This window comes from Poecilia mexicana, unplaced genomic scaffold, assembly GCF_051168715.1.
Source record: "Poecilia mexicana isolate PSO_F unplaced genomic scaffold, ASM5116871v1 scaffold_13, whole genome shotgun sequence".
Taxonomy (NCBI): domain Eukaryota; kingdom Metazoa; phylum Chordata; class Actinopteri; order Cyprinodontiformes; family Poeciliidae; genus Poecilia; species Poecilia mexicana.
In genome coordinates, this window is record NW_028263382.1 from 32,609,953 (window position 1) to 32,631,057 (window position 21,105).

Sequence of the window (21,105 nt, forward strand, 5' to 3'; positions counted from 1 at the left end):
GATTGACCGTGACTTTGCATTTTTGTCACAGTCTTTTGATTTACAGACGACTGAATAAACAGCTAAATTGTTTTCTAAACTAACCGTGCCTAAAATGTCTCCGCAACTTTATAACTGATGTGGTGTATCTTTCGGTCTTCATGTTGTTTGTTCAATAAGGTTCTCTGAAAACAAATGGATAAAATCTGGACGAAACAACCATCTAACCATTTTTAAGTCATATTCATGAGGCTTTAAGTTTCAGGTACAATAAAAAGGCTCATGTGAAGGCTTGCATGTTGATGTCTCTTTTTGAAAGACAAAACAATCATATGGAAATTACAAGTTGAATTTGAAGCTGAGTTTAAAATGTTGTGACGTCCTGAACCTTCAGAGACACATAAAGAAGGTTACAAAGTGGGCCTTCTATCACCTGAAGAACATTTCTAGGATTAAAGGACTAACGCCGCAGTAAGAGCTAAAGACACTCAATCATGTTTATCATGCATTGATTGGTTGCTGTTCTCGTTCTGACTAAAACCAGGAAGATAGAGCACATCACACCAGTTCTAAAGTCCTTCCGCTGGCTCCCTGTAGCTCAGAGAATAGACTTTAAAATACTATTGTTAGTTCATAAATCACTAAATAACTTAGCACCACAATACATTAACAACTCGTTGTCATTGTATCAACCTTCCAGACCTCTCAGGTCATCTGGTTCTGGCTCTGCTCTGCATCACCAGAACCAGAACCAAACATGGAGAAGCTGCATTCAGCTTCTATGCATCACAGATCTGGAACAAACGTCCAGAAAACTGCAAAACTGCTGAAACACTGAGTTCCTTTAAATCAAGGCTTAAAACCCACTTATTTGAAGTTGGCTTTGATTCTTAGTAACTGGAACATTGATCAATATATTTGCTTGCATTTGGCAAAATGTAATATTTATTGCTCGACTCATAATTGGTTACTGTATTGTGTTTTTATGATGTAAAGCACTTTTAACTGCCTTGTTGCAGAAACGCACTACACTAATAAAGCCGACTTAATGCAATGCACTCTGAAGTCATGGAAACTCATCTCATTGCAAACGTGTGTGCACTGCAAGTGTGTAAGTCGTAGTATCTCCTTTTTTGTAAAACCCAGTTTCAGATGCTGCAAGTTCTCTCGCTGTGCCTGCTGGTTTCAGAAGAGATCATTCAAAAAACCGTTACAAACCGCACAATAAAAAAATGTGATGGCAGCATTTTTTATATATATATATACTGGGCCATCACATTCACCGTAGTGGTTTGAATGACTCAACACTAAAGCTGAAAAGATGGCACACGGTCTAAAACCTTGCACTGCACAACGCATTGCTGCCTCGCTCATTCATATTGCATGCTCTCCATAAAACGGCAACAACTCAAGCAAATAATCTGTCTGAAAGAGAAGTGGCATCCAGAGTGAATTAAGGAAACATTATGTCAGAAAACAATGACCCGGAGTGAGTGATTTCCCCCCAGTGCTCGGGCAGAAGCAGAAGCAGTCAGACTGGTCGTCTCTGATGTTACCCCACAGGGACAGGATGGTATGAATGATACATGGCTTTACCCCCTTCCCTTCCCAGCAGACGCATCCTGCAAGTAGACGTGCTAAAAACAAAAAAAACACACACTGGGCATCTGAGGCGTAAGAAATGAGACATGCAAAGCTTTGCTGAAGCATTGTTTAAGAAAGGAAAATGACAAAAAAAGGAGAAGTTGCTCTACATACAGCTGTTTGTGTGTATATATCTGTGCACACACACAGGATGTGGTTGGGTAAATGAATCACGCACACGCTTAGGTATCAGCTGTAAAGGGTGTGCACCTACACCATGAACCACAGAAACACACACTTTAAATACCCCTGTTCCTCCTACACAGTTGATGCATCTAACTCTGGGTTCTTAAATGACACCATCATGGGATGCTCATTGCTGTTGATTCTGGCTCTCATCCAAAATGTTGCACATTCCTTGGAAATTCAGGGTAAGTCTACAGGGTTACAGCCCATCTGTGGCTGTCGGCTGTTTATGGGTTTATTTTACTGGACCTTCAGGTCTTATTTAACTGGTGGGATTTATATTCTAGGGCTGCTTTGGCTTTTCCAAAATGATCAGTTAAATTATAAATGCATGCAGCCTATAAAAATCAAATGATGCATGGAACTATTTCTGCCATATTTTCCTGATGGCATGCCTGCATTGTCACTCTGCCAGTGAGGAGGGAGGGGAGTTTATTGTTATTGATCAGCTGTTTCACCTAAAAACCTCAGTAATTTCTTTACAGCCTATTAAAACTAATATACGAGGGGTATTAAGGTGCGTTTTTCTCGGCGTAAGGGGAAAACCCTCTACGACCCGAGACCCTGGGCATTTTTTAAATTTTTTTATTTTTGCTTCTGCAAAGTCACAAAGTTTCTGAGATGAAAGTTTAATCATGAGGAAGAGCTCTGTATGACTACGCTGAAAGACTTTATTTGTTTACCACATTCCCAGCCTGCAGGACGAAGACTTGCTGTGAATTGTCGCTGTTGAATTTGTGAGAAAAAGAAAGAACCCCCCGGGCTTTAAGAAATATGATGCACTAAATGAATGCATGTTTTTTTTCTCTTTTTCTCAGTTATTACCTTGTTTGTGTCCTCAAGGCGCAGCTTTTCCATTCTTGGCTGACATTTATTTTGGCAATAACCTGCAAGGGCAAATGGACCCAGAAGGCGTTACTGAAGTGATGGAGCGTATTTATTTATTTTTCCCCGTCTCAAAGGCTTTGGAAGCCCTCCACATTGTTTCCATTTGCTGTGATATACAGTGAGCCCAGTTGCATTTCAGTTGCAAAAGAGCTGGATGCGTTCTTTGGGTTTGCCATGACACTGTGCAGCACCAAGCTGTCATCATTGTCCTCATTGTGAATATAAACCCAGAGAAGAAGCTCTTGGCTTCCGCTGATGGATCAAATAAATGGTGTCCTTAAGCGCACCTTTGATGAAGTCGGCAGAGGAAGTGGAGAAGTGAACTGAGATAGCTATGCAGGAAACACTCTAAGTATCTTTTAAGGGGTCTTTGAAACGTCCCCTAAATTGTGGCTGATTTGTGCAGGAAAAACCATGTTGTCTGTTGTCTGGATACAGACCCATCATAACTTCTGAATTGTTTTCATTAACTTAATGGACTCCTTGGTTACATACGCACCGCAAAGACCAGGCAGCATTCATCAAACACGGAGCGCAACAAAGTCTATTTCTTGTCTGCAACCTCTTTGAGTGTTGACAGATTCAAGTTGAACTTCTACAGACTCTCAGCCAGCTGGAGAAAGAACTGCCATCCAACTTAGAGCAGATATTTATAGTACTTTGATCATCTTCACATGCTGGATGCATTTCTGTTGGGGTATTGACACGACACTCATCACTGGTCTGCAGGAGAAGAAGGAAACATGTTGGTGTTTTTTCCATTGACAGTCAGGTTTTGGTGTTTGTAAGCAGAAAAACTTTTATTTCTTTATTTAATTTTCCAGTCACGGACTGAGGATTTTAAAAGTCCACACCAAACCTTTGGTATAGCATGAAGATCTTTTTAGGCCTTTGGATGGAGGATTTATGGTCATGATATATCCACATATCAAAAAAAAATGGAATTAAATTATATTTATTATATCCCGAGAATATGGGTGAAGCTGAGTTTTCCTTCATGTAGCTGAACAACCTTTTTGGTTGAGGAGCAGCCTAAGAGATCAGTTTGACTCTCAAATCAGTCATAAGGTTTGGTCACTGCTTTTCAGTCTCCATGGTAACCACCTGTTGCACTGGCTGATGGATGGTGGTAGTTTCAACAGCATTCACCACCACTTCAGGATGTATTGTATTCTGTGAGGACTGTCTGCAGAGCGTACCAGTTGCCTACATTTCTTGTGACAAATTCCTACATTTGCCACAATCCAATTTTGATGAGCTGGTTGGGCGCCTAACTCCATTTCCAGGGCAGCGGCTGCACACCTGTTAGTGCAGCACAAGGTGACACTCTAGCTGATGGGCACCCTTGCAACTGGTTGTGCCAACTTTCGACCTTATCAGCTCGGTGTCGCCTACAAAACAGTTTGATGTTGACAGTGTTCAGTGTGCCGGGTGACACAGAATAAGTACATGTGGCTGTAAAAATGTACCCTTGCATGTAGGTGTGCATTGGGTCCACCCAAGAACCTAAGAGTAGTGAAACATGACCACATGGCATGACTACTGCACTGCAGGATCACAGAACGTACAATCCATCTTGAAGTGTAGCTTGTTGCAGTTTACAATTTTCAAACCAGATGTCACTTTTTTGCCAAACTTTAAAAAAGCATCTGAATGTTTTCATTGGGAATTTGAATTCCCATAGTATTTGGCAGCTACCAACATTAAGCTAACATGATGTATGACGAAAATATTTCTTTGTTAATAACAAAATCGCTACCTGTTGCCATTGTAACAGGGCACGTTTCTATTGACATGCAATTTGGAACATTTTAATCACGATAAAACAACAAAAGACTTCGTTGATATGAGCAGTTTGACTCACATATCACAGTTTCATTGCTGAGAAACAAACCGACATCTGAAAGGTCTTACATGGGGCAAAGTGAACATCAGTTCATCAGAACAGTTCTGCTTTTCTAGGTGGGTTCATGTGAACTTCTGACCTCTTCTTATGAATGATCATGTTGTGTTGTGTCTCAGGTTCAGGCGAAGAATCGGCTACTGTGATTGCTCACAATGTCACTGGAGTCCTGGGGGAGGACGTCTACCTGAAATGTGAATATCTGGGTGCAGGTGAGATCCAGAAGGCCGAGTGGAAACGCAAGTTCAACTCTCAGGATAAATTCAAGAAACTGGTCGGAATTTCTGGACAAAATGGGAAGCTGTTTAGCCGAGATGGCTTCTCAGAACCAGCCTCTCTCAACAACCTCACAGTCAGGATGAGGGTCTCCAGTGTGGAAGCAGAAGGAGAGTACATGTGTGATTTTGAGGAAGAGGCAGAGAATTCATTTTCCATCATCTATGTAACTGTGCTTGGTAAGTGGAAGAAAATCCCTAATGAGAAACTTTAAGAAGCATCTTCTACAGTTGCAGTATGTAACTTTTATAAAATATATTTTTACATGTTTCTTAAAATTATTATTATTATTATTATTATTATTATTATTATTATGTCCTGACAGTAGAATATAAGACAGATAATCTGTGAAAATAAAATCAAGCTTCTCTGCCTTTTCTCTATGGTTCTGCTGTCACACACCTCTCTGTCAGAAACAGCCAATAAGAGTTAGGATAAGGGTCTTAGCATTGTCAACTTTGTTATGTTGTGTTGCTAGTTGGCGTGTGCACGTTTGCGTGTACAGGCTCAAAATTTCACGTGCAAATTTCGCCATTTGCTTGACTGGAGTGACAGTGATTGTTGCCACAAGCTCCATGGGAACCCAGTCCATAAGTTTTTATCTGTGTACATTTAGCAGCATGTACACAAGCTTGATTGACAGCGCTAAGACTTCCCTTCTGGCTTTGACTGGTTGCTTTTGACCAGGAGTGGTGTGGTTTTTTTTGTTTTGTTTCTTTATAATTTTTTTCAGTCCTAGGGAGCCGATGTTTTTGAGCAGGACTGTGCATTTATTTTATTTTTTTCTTTGTTTTGTTTTTTAATAATTTTTCGACTCCAGTGACTTTTATTTGAAAAGGTAATTTGAAAGTAAGTGACAGAGAGAAGAGGGGAAAGACACGAGGCATGGGAAGGATGGCTCCTTCTAGGTCTGTAGCCTCTGTATACCGGGCGCGCGCTCGGTATACAGCTTCATGTGATGAATTTGGGAGCGGTGGATATATTACGGCTGGTAGTAGGTGGAGAAGCTTCATCTTTTTCTCTTTCAGATTATTTGTTTCATACTATACTGTTATGACAGGACATCAGTTTTAACTAATATGTAAGAAAAAAAGTGTCAAAGTTACGTTCTGTAGCTTTAAAGCTAAACCTGCTCTAAATATCCGCAGCTAAACCTGAGGTACAGATAGCGGTGAGCTCGGAGACCATAAATGACACTCACTACCAGTCGGTGTTGTGCTCTGCTGTTGGCGGGAGGCCAACGCCCCGCATCAGCTGGCTGGTCGGTGGCCGTCCTCCTTCAGACTTCCCCTTCCCCTTCACCGTGAACGAGAGCGAAGCGGCTCACTTGAACGGCACCTCCACTCTGCGCAGCATCCTCCGCTACCCCACCCACCTCCAGGACGAGCAGAGTGTGACCTGTGTGGTCAAACACGAGACCCTCCCAAACCCCGAACGCAGCACGGCGAGGGTGGAAACATACGGTAAGCCGCGCGCCTTGTCAGCGACATTTGCCTCTTCGCAGCTCGGTTGCCGCGAGGCGTTGCATCAGAAGTTTGCAATCAAGCATCATGACTCAGCAGCTTACAACACTTTAACTTTCTCCTGCTGTTCCCTTTCACTCTGCTCCGCATACACACTGACAGACCATAAATCACGCAGCGCACTGCGGCGCATTCATGTGGGATTGCAGTATTTCACTGAATTTGAGCAAAGGGAACAGGATAAAACGCAGAAAAAGGGTTTTAAAAACAATGATATAGTGCAGTGCAGAGCTTTGGTGACCGATTTAAAGCCCAACCTGTAGGGGTGCCTGGAAATCAGAAGCGTTCAAGAACACCTGTTGAGCGATGTAGAAATATGTTTTGCTTATTTATTACAATAGCTGGAATAAATTTGATCTATTAGATCCAGTAAATATGTTTACGGTCATGGTCTGTGGGGGTCTGAGGTAATGGGTAAAGAATGGGTCAGGATTTTACTCCACAATCCTCTCAAGGTTGCTGCTATCCCAGTTGCTGATGCACCTTTTCCTAAATCACGTTTTCCTTCCACTCAACTTTATATGAACATGCCAGTGAACAATCAGCTTCTTTATCAATCATCTTTCTGGTATAGCCTCCTTATGAAGGGTTTTAGAACAAATCTAGAAACATCAATATTAATGATGTTTGATTTTTTTTTTTTTTTGGTGAAAATAATTTTTAATGATGTGAGAAAAATAGTTCTAAAAATAGAAGTGGTACTTTTAGTGTTAATCTGTTGGAAATTTAGTGCAATTATTGCATGAAAAAAACTAAACATTAAGTCATAAATGAAATAGTGAAGGTGCAACAAAAAAAGCTACATCAGGGAGTCTACTTCAGGGAGCCCATCATTATGTTCATGTTTATATTTATTGTGAGGGCCTGCTTGAAAGGTGCAATATGTGGCATTAGGCGACCAGTGATTTTCACCAAAGCAGCCCTCACCGAAATAGGAAGTGAGACCTTCTTGCAGCCATTACAAAGAGATCAGAGGAAGAAAACATGGAAGTTACGCCTGATTAAAGGCATGCTCTGTTGTGCACAGCTGTAATGCTAACCCTCAAAAATGTCAAATATTTGAGTCCTCAAAGCTGGTGGTAATCTCACAAACAGTTGCGCTTCACACACACATGCGCGCGCACACACACACACACACACACACACACACACACACACACACACACACACACACACACACACACACACCACACACACACACACACACAAGGAAGTTCTGTGCATCTGTACCACTGTAATTTTACATCACATTGAAACGATAAACAGCTGCCCTGCCCATTTTTCCCTACTACAGCTGAAAACTATGGCTTAACCAACTGCAACCTTGTTTAATATGAAAACACAGTGCTGTGTAAAACTATTAATTTCCCTTAAAAGGTTTTATAACTTCTCAAATTGCAACTCAAAATATCTGGCAATAATTTACAAAGTCAAATTTCTTTTAACTCATGTTTTATATATATATATATATATATAATTTTTTTTTTTTTTCTAACAACTGAAGGTACTATGTGCCTTGAAATCAAGTACTACTGCCCCTCTAGCAGAGGGGATTTCACCATGTTTAGCCCCACCCATGCTCCCATGTGATGGTGTGTTCAGGGTGATATACAGTATTTGTTTTCCTCGGCACATTGGGTTTTGCATAGAGGCTTTTCAGTCCACGCTTTAAACCATGCAGAACGTCCAAATTGCAGCAGCGACTGTTTATGTGGCGCGCCTTACGGTAAGCACTGCCCCGGCCATGCAGCTCATTTGTCTACCATAAATTTACACTTGTGCTGAGGTCATTTTCTGACTGCTGTGGTTAAATTACACGTAGCTTGGTGGAGGTGTTAACGGATGGAACGTTTTTCGATCTGAAGTGAGTTAACTCCCAAACACCTGAGCTATTATGAAGTGTTTTCTCACCTTTGCTGCTCATTAGGGATGTCGGTGTGTTGTGTGAAGCGACTTTTAATACATTTGATGACAGACTCCAGCCCTGTTGATTTCCTGGTATTAAAACCTGTGGTTCTGCTTGGCTTTGGTTGGACAGCAGCTGCTTCAGACATCTGCGCTCAGCTGCAGCTTTAAGACAGCAGATGGGACAGGTGATAAGCCCATAAGTCTGTGCTCTAAAACACAAACAGAACCCCCTCGGTCCCGCTCCATTTTCGGCCCATGTTTGCTTAACTCACTGCTCATCCGGGCCCCCAACTTCATATTCAACAAAACACACCACAGAGCCTTTCTGACTTTTTAATTTGCAGGAGAAAACATTAACGGTTGGAGAAAAAATAACTCATCGGTCCTTTCTTTTTTTCCTTTGTCTTCTTGCTTCTCAGCGATGCCAAACGTAACGATTAAAGCAGATATGGTACAAGAAGGAGGAAACGATTTCTGGGTGGTCTCTTGCATTTCTTCCGGAGGGAGACCCTACGCTGACATTTCCCTGGCTTTGGACGGAAACGAAGAGGTGAGAAGAGAGAACGGCGAGAATTCAGAGGGGAGAAGTGTCTCCGTCTGGCTCCCTGTGGCGGAGTACGAGGGCCGAAACGTCACCTGTGTGTTTAAACACCCAAAGTTCTCACACCCTGAGGCGAGAGGCATCACCCTGCCCACTTTGTGTAAGTATTGAGTCTCAGAATCAGAAAAGCCTTGTTTCTAATGTGGTGAAGCAGAAATGAAAAACGCTTTTGTTTTATCTGCAGACTTGTCTGGAGTTCAGCTTCGCTCAGATTTGAGAAGCGGCAGCGGTGATGACTTGAAAGCGGCTGAATATTTAGAGCTTCACGAGGGAGACAGCGACGTTGTTATCAGCCTGGAGGTCACAGGGAATGTGCCACGCTACAGTGTTATCTGTAAAAAGTAAGAGGTATTCGGTGATACGGAGGTGCTTCATAAATTTCATGATACAACGTAAGCTTCAGGTTAAACTGTGGCAATATAATGATCTGACAGTTTGTTAATTAGACGCAAGCAAATAGAGGTCAGTGTATGAGAGTTCTTTTTGAGTGTTTGAGTGGTTTTTTTTAGCATTTGCCTTTATTTACAATCCCTGAATTTCTATTGATGCATCATAGAGTATCTTTTAAAAAAAAATCAAAACTCTAGAAAGGTGTTTTTTTTTTTTTTTTTTTTTCTGTAAGCTATTATATCTGTAACAGCTATTCTTTTCAATGTGGTGATTAAATATTGGATTTCGGGTAAAAGTCACATAACTCATTAATATTTTCCATATACAAACATAAGAACTAAACAACATAGACATCCTGGAGAGGATGTGGTGAAACATTTGGTGGCATGAAACCACAAGTGACAGACGGTAGGAACCAGATTCTGGTGTTTTTAAAACTCATTTCATTGTTTACTCAATTTCTCACGACATCCTAAAATATAACCAAGGAGGAAAAAAAAAAAAGAATTTACAACAACTATAGTGCATAATTAAAGACACACAACCGACCAAACACAAAATGAACAAATACAGCAAAGAAAATGCAAACAAAATTAGCATATTTATATGTCACGAACAGTGTGCTCAGCCCAATTTATTTATTTAGTTCCATTCATGTCAGTCCATTTTACAAGGCAAACAGGTTTAATTTAGATCCAGTTATTTATCTATTATCCCCCCTCCATGATCTTGCAAGGTTGTGGAGGGGATAGGGGTTGGTGCCTATCTCCAGTAGAGATTGGGTGAAAGGTGAGCTACTCCATGAACAGATCACCAGTCCATCACAGGGCAACACAGAAACACACAAGACAAAAATCATGCACACATTCATACTAAAGGGCAATTTAGAGACACTAATGTGGGAAATGGGAGTACCCAGAGAGAACCTACGCATGCACAGTGAGAACATGCAAACTCCACGCAAAAGTGCTACCCACTGCAAATCCCTTCATATCAATTCAATTCCTTCCAATGCAATCTATTATTCAACAGGATTTCTTTGGGTTGTAGTGAAAAAGTATCTTGTGTGATGTTCTCATGTCAATGTGGACCAAAATTTATTAGGAATATTTTGGAGACCACCGTTTGCATGCTTACCCATATTGGACAATGGACAGAAAAAGCATTTCCTGGTCCAATGAATCTCAATGTCGACTACAACAGTCAGATATCTGACACAAACAAGAAAACAAGCACCCACCCTGATTTGGATTTTATCCGTCGTACCTTGGGCCACTTACAACCAACTGAGCATTGTTTGTATTTGTATTGCCATTGAACAAAGCCATTCTTTGGGGCCAACTTTGGGTGACTACTTTCACAGGACAATGTAACCATGCCATGCATAGGCTTGCTGTACACCAACAGCCTCTGAAGTCACCAGATCTGGCCAAGAACAATTGAGGGAGCTCTGAAGACACAATGTGGACCAACCTGGAGCAAGCAAGGTGTACCTAATAGCAGGTAGTGAATATGGAAGAGAACTGAAAGGCTCTGGGCTCAGGAGAATGAAAGCTAAACACTGAAACACATGACCTGGAGTACTCTCAATGGTAAATTGAAAAACAGAGAATAGCAACAACAGCTCTGCCAATGAACCTGACGTGATCAAACAAAGAAGTCCTGACCCAGGGTTACTTTCTTGGTTATTGACACCTTGGTTTTATTGTTTTTGTCTTTGTGTATTTGCCCTGCAGAGATGATGGGCCCTTGCCTGAAGACGTGGAGCTAGTTGGTAAAAATCTCACAATTCAAGGTCTGGTGAAGCATCAGCATGCTGGTCTGTATGAATGCAACTGCTCCTACCTCCACCTTAAAGCAGCGTTGCAGTTTAACCTCACAGTTAGAGCTCAACCTCCACTGCTGGGTGGGTAAAACAAAAAAAGAAGATTCATTTGACTTCAAATGATTTTCTTCATTATACTTTCATGGTATTGCTCAAGAAATTTTGATGTGGAACCTTTCTCGCCACATTCTTTCTTTCAGTTTCTCCCACAATCAGAGTCGATTCACATAGTGGAGGTGGATTCAGGATGATTGAGTGCGCAGCAGCCGATGCCGTTCCTGCAGCCAACGTTTCTTGGATTCTACCAGAGGCTGATTCTAAAGACTTTTGGTCCAATTCCACTTTTTATAATGGGACCCACTCTGTTTTACTCCTCCCTGCATGCTTGCATCAGGAGCTCACAGCGTTGTGTGTGATAAATCACCCTGCATTTAAGGAAGCACAGAACAGAAGTGTTACACTCCCACTTTGCGGTATGTTCTACAAATCAGTCAATATATAACTTAGCACATATTTGGCTACGTCGCCACACCATAGATTCTATCAATTACTCAGAGGAAACACCTCATTTCCTGTTTTTAACTTCAATTTTTTTTCCCACACAGCTCCACCAAACATCACCGTCAGCTTCAGCTCTGAGTGGGAAAGAGGTCAGAAGTACTCAAAGATGAACTGCTCTGTTGTCAGTGTTGCCTCTGCTGCAGCTGTAGCCTGGCACACCGGACACAAAAACGACAACATCAGTTATTCAACAGAAACTGAATTTCAGACTGAGGGTCTGGTATCGACCTGGAGCTCTGTGTTTTTCCTGACCTCTCTTTATGCCGGTCAGAATTTTACTTGCACCGTGAAACATGCAAGTTTGGAGAGTCCAGAAGAAAGAACAATACGCATTCCCCTGCAAAGTATGTCAACATTTTCCTCAGATGATTTTCTTCCCTTGACAAATATAGCCCCAAAACTACTGCTCACCTCCTTCCTGCCACCGCTCTTTTCTTTTTCAGAACCCCCTCGGCTCAGTGCGTCTGTGGTGAGACAGCAAGACTCTCTTCACTGGCTGGCAGTGTGCGAGTGCAAAGGGGATTGCTTTGACTCAAACCTTGAATGGGCCCTTCCTAAAAAAGCCGCAGGTGAAACAATCCGGCACACAAGACACAAAGGATACATAAAGCTGACTTATCAGTTTCCTCTGGTCCTTCATGAGGGCCACAATCTGACCTGTGTGTACCGATCCGACAATGGGATCACACAAAGTGCGACTATTCACATCCCGAAATACTGTGAGTGCGACTGAGAGTCATAACAACACAAATGCACAGGTTTTTTTTTAAGATGCTTGATGTTCAACTCATGTTTCTGCAGATATCTCTGTAAAAGTCCTGAACAACACAAGCACCCTGCAGAGCCGCCACTTCGATCAGCCTGTTGTGTACAGAGTGTCCGTCTACAGGAATCGACCCAACCAGAAAGTGCTGCTTGGAGTTGAAGGAAACGTGCCGGATTACAGCCTTGATTGTCGAAGGTGGTGTATCCCTTTGCTTCAGTGGATCTTAAACGTACTCAGAAGTACCACCTCAGTAAATACTACTATCTAAATCAGAATAGAATCTTTACTGTCATTGCAACAATTAACCATTGTACAAAAAAAAAATGTGGGTGCAATTCTCAAGATAAAAACAATGACTTAAAAAAGACTTATATTGTAGCTATCAATTGATAAAAATTTAACTTAAAAATAAAATAGAAATAAACACAGACAAGGTCAAATTGATATCTTGGTAGCCTTCACCATGGTGATGACTGAGGAAAAGGTTGAACACAAAGGTATGATTACCCATCAATGTTGTAAGACACACTGACATACAAAAATACCTCTACCTTCACCTAACTATGCATTTACCACTGGAGCATGCATACAATCTGGTGCCCCGATAAGCTTGTTGCTATGGAGTCTTTTGCTAACTAGCTACATAGCATTTCAACATAATACAAAGGTACACAAATGTTTACTCTCTCTTGTTGTAGGCTTGATGTCAAAGTAAAAAAAAAAGAACAGATAAAAAAGGCTGAGTTTTTATTCCCCATAGGTAACAAAGATAGCTGCTTCTCTGCTAGCTCTTTTTTTAGCCATTGAAAATGATTCAATAAGAGGTGTTTAGCAAATGTTTCAGCCTAAATTTTAGTTTCGTTTGTGTTTTAGGAGTGATGGCTCAATTGTTCAACTGGATGGGGCTGCAATGATCCTTCAGTCTGACCCTTCAGGGCAGAATAAAGGCCTGTACACCTGCTTTGCTTCTTTTTATCATCACACAGCGTTTGTCAGCTTTCAAGTGGAAGTCCTGAGAGAGAGCGAACAGTTCAGTAAGTGTCGGTGCTCCCTAACACATTTAGTCAAGAACCCCTGATGCTATCTGGATGCTGGCATGTGTTAAGTGTTTTGAGCCCTTGTTGAGATGTCTGATAGTCATAGTTCTGTGTTGCAGTGCTGGTAGTCCTGATCTGCATCTCTTCAGCCTCAGCAATCCTTATCGTTATCACCGTCATCCTCTGTGTATGCTGGTGAGTACCGCAGGCGGTGACGCGCAAATGAGGGCAGCGCTGCCAACATATAGTACAATGTGAGACAAACAGGATGTGCGGATCGTTAACCCAACTCACCAGCCAACCACTCCAGTGTAGTTATTCACAAACAGGAAAGCTGTGGCTGAAACAGACAGGTGCCTCTGCCACCGCAGTCTCCGCTTGCTCGAGACAGGTAGAAATTGTTTGGCACAGTACAAAAACAGATTTATTTTCTAGTTTCCTGCTCTGGGTTTTAGGAAGCTTAAAGTCTTTTTACTTCTGGTCCATTACCAGAAGTTAATGCAATTTAAGCTGTTGTACATCAGTCTTAACATTATTTTTTTCATGCTACTGCTGGGAAAAGTTGGGTCACGACTTTAACAACTTTGGAGGGATATCTCATAGTCGTGAAAGCTGTTTGTGGCTTCTACCTGCAGAGGTTTCTATACTTTCTAACAATTAGAGATTTGTGAGACTCGGATTTATAAAATAAAGCCACATACAAGAGATTTTCAACTTTTTTCAATAAGCTTGTGACTTCTGCTCCAACATTTGGATTGGAGCTGTCTCATTATCCGTGGGATGATGCCGGCAGCCTAATTTTGGAAGGTCAGTCACCCGGTGAACAAGAAGAAAACATGACTCCCCAAGAGAAAAGTTATTTTGAGTTTACCTCAGGCCTCCTGACCTTCCACACCGACTCAGGAGAACATGACAGCGCAGGTCCTTCTTCAGGCTATAATTAAAGACAAAGGAAGCTGCTTCTCAGAGATCAGTGACTAAGACTTTGGTCAATTTTCCATATGCTAAAATTCATGTTGCATGCACTGCCATCAAGTTACATCTGAAGTAATTCTGATTTTGAGCTCACAATTATACCACACCGCCATCTAGTGGCATAAAAGCATAAAACAAACTTTTTATAAGTTACCTTTTTCTGTTTTTACAGTAAAAGAAAGAAGATGCCATACAAGGTACATTTCAGCATTCTATTATTTGTTTTTAACGTTTTCTAGAACTTTTAGCTTATAAATTCTGTTTTTGTTTTTAACCTTCGTAACGAAGGAACGGGAGTCCGTCTCAGCCTTGACGAGTCTCATGCACGAACCCGGTTCACCCGAGGTCAGGAAGCCGCTGGCAGGGATGGACGGCAGTAAGGAGTATGCTCAGCTGACCAGCTTCGCCATAGTCTTTGACGCCAAGAGTACAGTGTGAGGGGAAGTCAGAGCATTTTTACATCTCATTTAGCTTAAACTGTGCATTTTACGTCCAACTGCAGCACTGTTTTTTGTGGAAATGTAGCATTTTATATGAAACTGAATATGCACTGAAATGTGTAGCATTAATGGCTTAAAAAGCAATATTAGCACTTTTTCTTAAGCCTTACTTGAACTTTGCATTTAATTTTACGTATTTTGTATTTTTTTTATATGACAATAAAAAAATCATTTCAATTTATTCCTGTAGTTTTTTATTTTTAATCTATATTCATGCACACTTGTTCACATGGGTTTTTGGGTTTCTTCACCATTACAAAGACCTGATCAAATTAAATGAAAGCAAATTCTACCAATACATTAGTAAAAAAAACTACATATGAAGAGCTTTGGGTCATTTCCTGTTACTGTATCAAAACTGCAACCAACTGTCCGCCCACTGCCAAGTACAGGAAACCAAGAGGTGCAGTCAAACGACCTGCTGATTTCCATAAGCATTTTACACATCAACTTTTCCATTGCCATCATCTTTTCTTGTATAGACAAGGCTTTAACTGTAGTCCAAATTTCTTCACGTTTTGGGGAACATTTCCTGTCTTCACAAACTCGAAGGAGAAGAAATGACTGTTTTCTGTATCCTGAAAGAAAAAAGACAAAACAATTATTTCCACAGCTTCACCTAAACTCGAGATGCTAACATGCTCAAAATCTTGATCTGAATGACTTGCAGGTTATCTAAGCACACTGTGTTCAAACATGTTTGTTGCCAACGATAAACCAGTTCACAGAATGTTTTCAACTCATGGTTTTCTGCCCACTGTGCCACAAACTAGAAATTATAAAAGAAAAAAAAATTCTGCAGACAGCCACCAGCGCTCACACTGTGTGCCTGAGTAAATGATAAAGTCTTGGCACATAAGTCTGAGCTCAATGATTTTTTTTTCTTTTTTCTAAATCACAGGAAAATATCACATTTGAGATGTTTGAGGCCTCACCTTGGATATCATCTTAAAACCCAGGCCTGCTAGAGCAGAGATGAAGTTCTGCACGTTGTCAAATCGGCTCGCTACTTCTGCAACTTTCAGGACGCCCCTGTAATGATTGGACATAAAAAAAAAATTAAACAACCCAACATAGATTCATGCGAAACTGTTAACCTTATTAATAGCTTGCAGGTGAAAGGTACGACCACAAACATCTGTGTCGCCTTCAGATTTTTTTTTCTGATATTACTCTGATTAATCATAAAAAAAAATTAACCACTTAAATTTTTTATTATAGAATATTAGAAATACATTAGGGGATACAACTAATAAGTAAGAAATTAAATGTTTTACTAACTAAAATGCAATAGGACAGCATTCCTTTAGTGAACGCTTGATCGTTGGTAGCAAAGGAGGCACCTGCAGCAAAAAAAATCTTTCTAACATCAACCTGTGGAAAGCTGAGGCCTTACAGCTTGACCTAACATCAATACACTGTTGGGCTGATCTGTTGATGGTTTTTTTTATGAATAACTGGATAGCAAAACGTGCTAAATAGGAGTTGTTTTTTTTTTCCTTTTTACCAAATTTGAAGCTGGAATTCAGCCATTGGAGCATGTCTGGGCAGAACACACAGCTCTGGAAAAACATACTAACAGACCACTTTAAACTGTCAGTTTCTCTGATTTTACTTTTTATAGGTATATGCTTGAGTAAAATGAATCACAATGCAAAGAAAATAAGTTCATATTCATAAGAAACAACAATACTAATGTTTTAACTCAGGAAGAGTTGAGAAATCAATATTTGGTGGAATAAAATGGAGGTTTTCAATGGAGTTCAGTGCAGTGGGCTCTTCATTTTTTTCCAGAACTCTATTTACAGACAAGTGAAGGTTTTCTTTTTTAGTACAGTTTTTGCTTCTTTACTGTTTTGACTGTGCTGTTCTTTCAGGAAACTGCCTTTTATTTTTGAGTTTGCACACTACAGGTAACGATTAATCGATTACTGGATTCCTTGATGGTTGTTTCAATGATCGATTAATCATCTCAGCCTTATTGAATTTTCCTGAATGTGAGGTAAATGCAGTGAACAGTGGGTGAAAATTCCAAATGTTTAGATATGCAAAGCTGGTATGATATGCAAAACCGCATTGTAAAGCTGCGGCTTGCAGCTTTACAATGAGGTTCTATGTAGCATCGACTCAAAAGTCACACTTTTTTTTTTCTTTTCCTGAATAATAAAAACTTAAAAACTCTTCAATTAGAAATGATGGAGAAGTCCAAGTGGTTTACTGCAAGGCTAAAGCTGACATGTATGCAATCAACTTTCCCTCGTTTACCTCATTTTCAAGACGCGGTTGGCTTCTGCCAGGAATTCGACCAGGTTGGTCCCCATGAGGGACAGACAGAACACGGCGATGTCCACAGAGTTGTCACCGAGGGGCACCTACACGGGCAAGCTGCATGTTTAATCACGCGGAAAACACAGAGAAGCGCGCACACCGCCGGCGGCCGACTCACTTTGGCCATGTCACAGACGGTGACGAGGTCACAGGTGGCAGCCAGGTCGAAGCTGTGCACTTTGTTCTTCACGCTGCGCGCGATCTTACAGTCACCGCATCCGAAGTCTGCCACTACCAGGGAAGGTGACCTGCAGCAAATTATAACCAAAAGAAAATAAATAAATAAAATCTGCTTTCTTTCAACAAGAATCATCTTTCTGAAACAGCTTTCTCCTCAGCTCGCAAGCTGTTGATGAAGGCTGTTTCCTCCCAGCGGAAAAATAAAACATCAATTTCACAGAGCAGAGTTATCTGCTGCAGCGCTACGTCTGGCTACGTAAGTTACTTATTTACAGTAAATATTCTTAAAAGAACACAATATATATATACACATACATATAAGTAAATGCTCCAATCTGTATTATGATCCGATTAAATGGGGAGGATTAGATTTTTCCTTTTACTTAAACACAGTGACTCTTTACGTTGGGATGGTAGGTCACAATTTGGTTATTAAGTCATATTTTTCCATGGACAAAGTGGTACGATAAAATCAAAGCAATAGATGGATGGATGGATGAATGTAAGAGTGAATGGGTGGTAAATGGATGGATGAATTGCTCTGACCTCTTGTGGATGTAAGCGATGATGGCGTCCAGCGGGTTGGCGGGCCACCTCTGGACCTGGGCCGTGTATCCTCTGTGATACACCCAGAATGCCTCTGGGTCCTGCTGGAACATGCGCCTGGCCTCGCCGCTCGCCGTGCTGTACAGACGCTCGTTGATGTAGCGGAAGCGTGCCGCCTCCAGGCGCTGCTCCATGCGGGACCTGAGGGAATCGGAGCGGCTCTGCTCCACCGCCTCCGCCTCCGGGACCGCCGCCTCCGGGACCGCCGCCTCCGGGACCGCCGCCTCCATTTCCGTCCTCTCCGCTGGACTCTCGGTGCCGACCCTTTCCTGGCGGAGGAGGATCTTCTGCAGCTTCTGTCTTTTCAGATTCCACTCCTTGCTCAGCTCAGGTTTCTGTCGGTTGGTGCTCGCCACCTGAACTTCACCTGCTCCATGTTTTAATCCCTCAGCAGAGCCTTCAGATGCACTTTTTAACTTCTCCACCTCCAGCTGGTTTTCCCCTCTTGCTGCGCTGCATCCATCTGCCTCTCGCTCCGTGTTCTTCTTTTTCACTTTCTCCTTCCTTTGTTTCCGGATTGCCGTCTGACTGATGTCTTCCCCATTGACGTTGTGTGGATCTTTTTTGACGTCTTCTGCTGGTTCCCGGTTATCGGCGGTTGGAGCTCCGTTTGCATCATCCTCAGGTTTGTTCTGGCGGAACTTGTTCTTGTATCTCTTCTTATTCTTCATCTTGTTTCTCCACTGCTGCCTGCTCATCCTCTCTGGGCCTTGCTGTTTGTTTACACTCTCTTGAGAAGGTTCTGGAACTTTTTCAACTTCTGTCTCCCCTGAAGGCATCTTGGGTGCTTTTGAGACTAGTTCAGAAAAAAACAAACAAAACAATTTAATCACTTCTTCACTCAAGAATGGTACAGAATGTGGAAATTTAAACATTTTATAGATGCTCAAGTAAAAGTTTGGGTGGAAAGGATTATTAATATGTTGTGTGACTGTTTTTCTATTTAACAGCTTTACAAAGATGTGTAGAGCTGTCCACATTTTTTGGCACACCCTGGTAAAGAGCCTTAATGCAAACTGCTCTTTTATTTCAGCAGAAAACTTGGAAACCAAAACCTATCAAAACTTCATCTTTTGATTTAAAAAAAACTTTACACCAGTGTCAATCGTCAGACATTTATTGACAAAAAAATGTCAGAACATTACTAAGAGATCAGTTGTTGTTGTTGTTGTTAAATTATCTAAAAATCTAAAGTTCAGCAGTTATTTGTGATTTTGGACAATTCATACGCTTTGACGTAAAGTTTAAATGAGGGACAGAATTTTGCTCCCCAATGACAGCTTTTAAAACAATCTCAGATGAATAAGCCTTCATGAATATTTATGACTGTTGTCATAAAGAGTCATTCGGTAAGTTATGACACTTTTAATACAAAGTTGACATTATTCAAAATGTCTTTGTTATGACAACTTGACATTAACCAGGAAATCATTACTGTTTAAACTTTACCTTTAATAACATAAAGTTACCTAATTTTTAAAGTGCAATCAATAATACCTTTATAACAAATTTATGTCAGTAATGATTTCTTGGTTAATGTCAAGTTGTCATAACAAAGACATTTTGAATCATGTCAACTTTGTATTAAAAGTGTCATAATTTACCGAATGACGCTTTATGACAACAGTCATAAATATTCATGAAGGCTTATTCATGTTCATGACAGGTGTTTATGACAGTGTCATGTCAGTCTTATTCAACCCCCTTCAAATAAAGTGTTACCAAAGATTAATTTTTCACTCATCCCAACAAATGTGGACATTGTCCGAGGACATCCTAAGAGTTACTAACCAGGTTTGTTTTCCCTCTTCTTCTTCAGTTGAGGTTTCTCCTCTTTGATAGTTTGACAGTCGTCTCCACCCCCCTGCGTCTCCTCTGATTGCTCTCTATGTTTCCTCCTTTTCTTCCTCTTCTTCTGTTTACTGGTTGATGGAGGGACTTCTGTCTCACTGCCGCTGTCCTGCTCATGGTCACCGCTCCTCCAGTCTGGTGTCGACCCCAGGGTCTCCAGGGTCCGCAGCAGGCTCTTCTTCCCAACACTGGACTAACAGAGACAGCGAGAATAATTATGTGTCTTTTTTATTTTATTTTATTTTTTTTTTAGAGACGGGAGTTTATTACAATTAAAAAAACGAGAAAGAAATAGAGAAAAAAAATAATATTTACCTTTAAATGTGTACTGATGTTAGCCTTTTGGGACTTTTTAAAGATAGCTTTGCTCAGGATTCGTCCCTCTTGTTCGTCACTCCAGTCCTCATCCTCATTAAACATTTTTTTCTCGATTCCTGTCAGGAAAAAAAAAAACTACAAGTATCCCTCGCGAATGCCAGCTTTTCTATCACTCTTTCGGATCAGGGAGTGTTTGCTACAAAAACAAAACAAACAAAAAAAGTAATTGGGTTCAGGCTAAAAAAAATATGCGTGAGAACGAAGAAAGTTTATTTTCATGAAGCTGCAGTGAAGTTTCTTGTCAAGAAGAGAATACCACGTTGGTTTATTTCATGCGCGTCGAGGAAGCAAAACAGAACTACGGACGCGGGCGGATGACGTAGTGAAAAGACTAGTGATGTTTGGGATATGAAGTTTTTCCTGTTGTCTCACATCGCTCACTTCAATAACTACTGGTAATTTCTTACTAATATTAATATATAATTCTAATATACTACTAACTAGTTTTTATCTTTATACTATTATATTTATATGATTATACAATATAGCTATGCATATAAAATTATGAAATATAAATAAATACAAACATTAAATATAAAACATATGTAAAAATAATAATAAAAATTTTATAATAACATTGTAATGTAATGCTATAATTATACAAAGTATAATAATTAAAAATAATGCGCTCTATTGGTATATAAGTTCACACGTAAGATAACCTCCCACCCCCCTCATTTTTGGAAATATGGTTATATTGACAAATAAATTAGTGTGGTCTCAAATTTGCTCATATTTGTTGTTTGGGACATTCATCAGCTTTTGTCAGTTTATTATTATTATTATTATTATTATTATTA

General features: G+C 40.6%; 2 protein-coding genes across 2 annotated transcripts; one reads left to right on the top strand and one right to left on the bottom strand.

The window, feature by feature from the left end:
• Positions 1 to 1,890: 1,890 nt before the first annotated feature.
• Positions 1,891 to 15,143, top strand: LOC106905082 (uncharacterized). Its single transcript, XM_014969682.2, has 14 exons — positions 1,891 to 1,994; positions 4,720 to 5,055; positions 6,025 to 6,339; positions 8,727 to 9,008; positions 9,093 to 9,249; positions 11,035 to 11,204; positions 11,324 to 11,596; positions 11,729 to 12,028; positions 12,128 to 12,403; positions 12,486 to 12,645; positions 13,324 to 13,484; positions 13,607 to 13,682; positions 14,635 to 14,659; positions 14,751 to 15,143. Exons 1-14 carry the CDS (start codon positions 1,928 to 1,930, stop codon positions 14,898 to 14,900), a joined length of 2,748 nt encoding a protein of 915 aa, XP_014825168.2. The 5' UTR covers positions 1,891 to 1,927; the 3' UTR covers positions 14,901 to 15,143.
• rrp8 (ribosomal RNA processing 8) lies at positions 15,140 to 20,649 on the bottom strand. Its single transcript, XM_014969683.2, has 7 exons — positions 20,243 to 20,649; positions 19,868 to 20,120; positions 18,017 to 18,872; positions 17,409 to 17,538; positions 17,228 to 17,334; positions 15,898 to 15,994; positions 15,140 to 15,540 (listed from the first exon to the last, which is right to left on the bottom strand). The coding sequence occupies exons 1-7, from the start codon at positions 20,345 to 20,347 to the stop codon at positions 15,427 to 15,429; spliced, it is 1,662 nt and encodes a 553-aa protein (XP_014825169.2). The 5' UTR covers positions 20,348 to 20,649; the 3' UTR covers positions 15,140 to 15,426.
• Positions 20,650 to 21,105: the final 456 nt, after the last annotated feature.

Bases quoted from the DNA above. Each gene is read 5' to 3' on its own strand.
- LOC106905082 (XM_014969682.2), top strand. From the start codon at position 1,928: ATGGGATGCTCATTGCTGTTGATTCTGGCTCTCATCCAAAATGTTGCA. The intron at 5,056-6,024 runs GTAAGTGGAAGA...AAATATCCGCAG, and splicing joins CATCTATGTAACTGTGCTTG to CTAAACCTGAGGTACAGATA. The intron at 6,340-8,726 runs GTAAGCCGCGCG...CTTGCTTCTCAG, and splicing joins GGCGAGGGTGGAAACATACG to CGATGCCAAACGTAACGATT.
- rrp8 (XM_014969683.2), bottom strand. From the start codon at position 20,347: ATGTTTAATGAGGATGAGGACTGGAGTGACGAACAAGAGGGACGAATC. The intron at 18,873-19,867 runs GTTAGTAACTCT...TTTCTGAACTAG, and splicing joins GAAGAGGGAAAACAAACCTG to TCTCAAAAGCACCCAAGATG. The intron at 15,541-15,897 runs GTGAGGCCTCAA...TTTTTCTTTCAG, and splicing joins GTTTTAAGATGATATCCAAG to GATACAGAAAACAGTCATTT.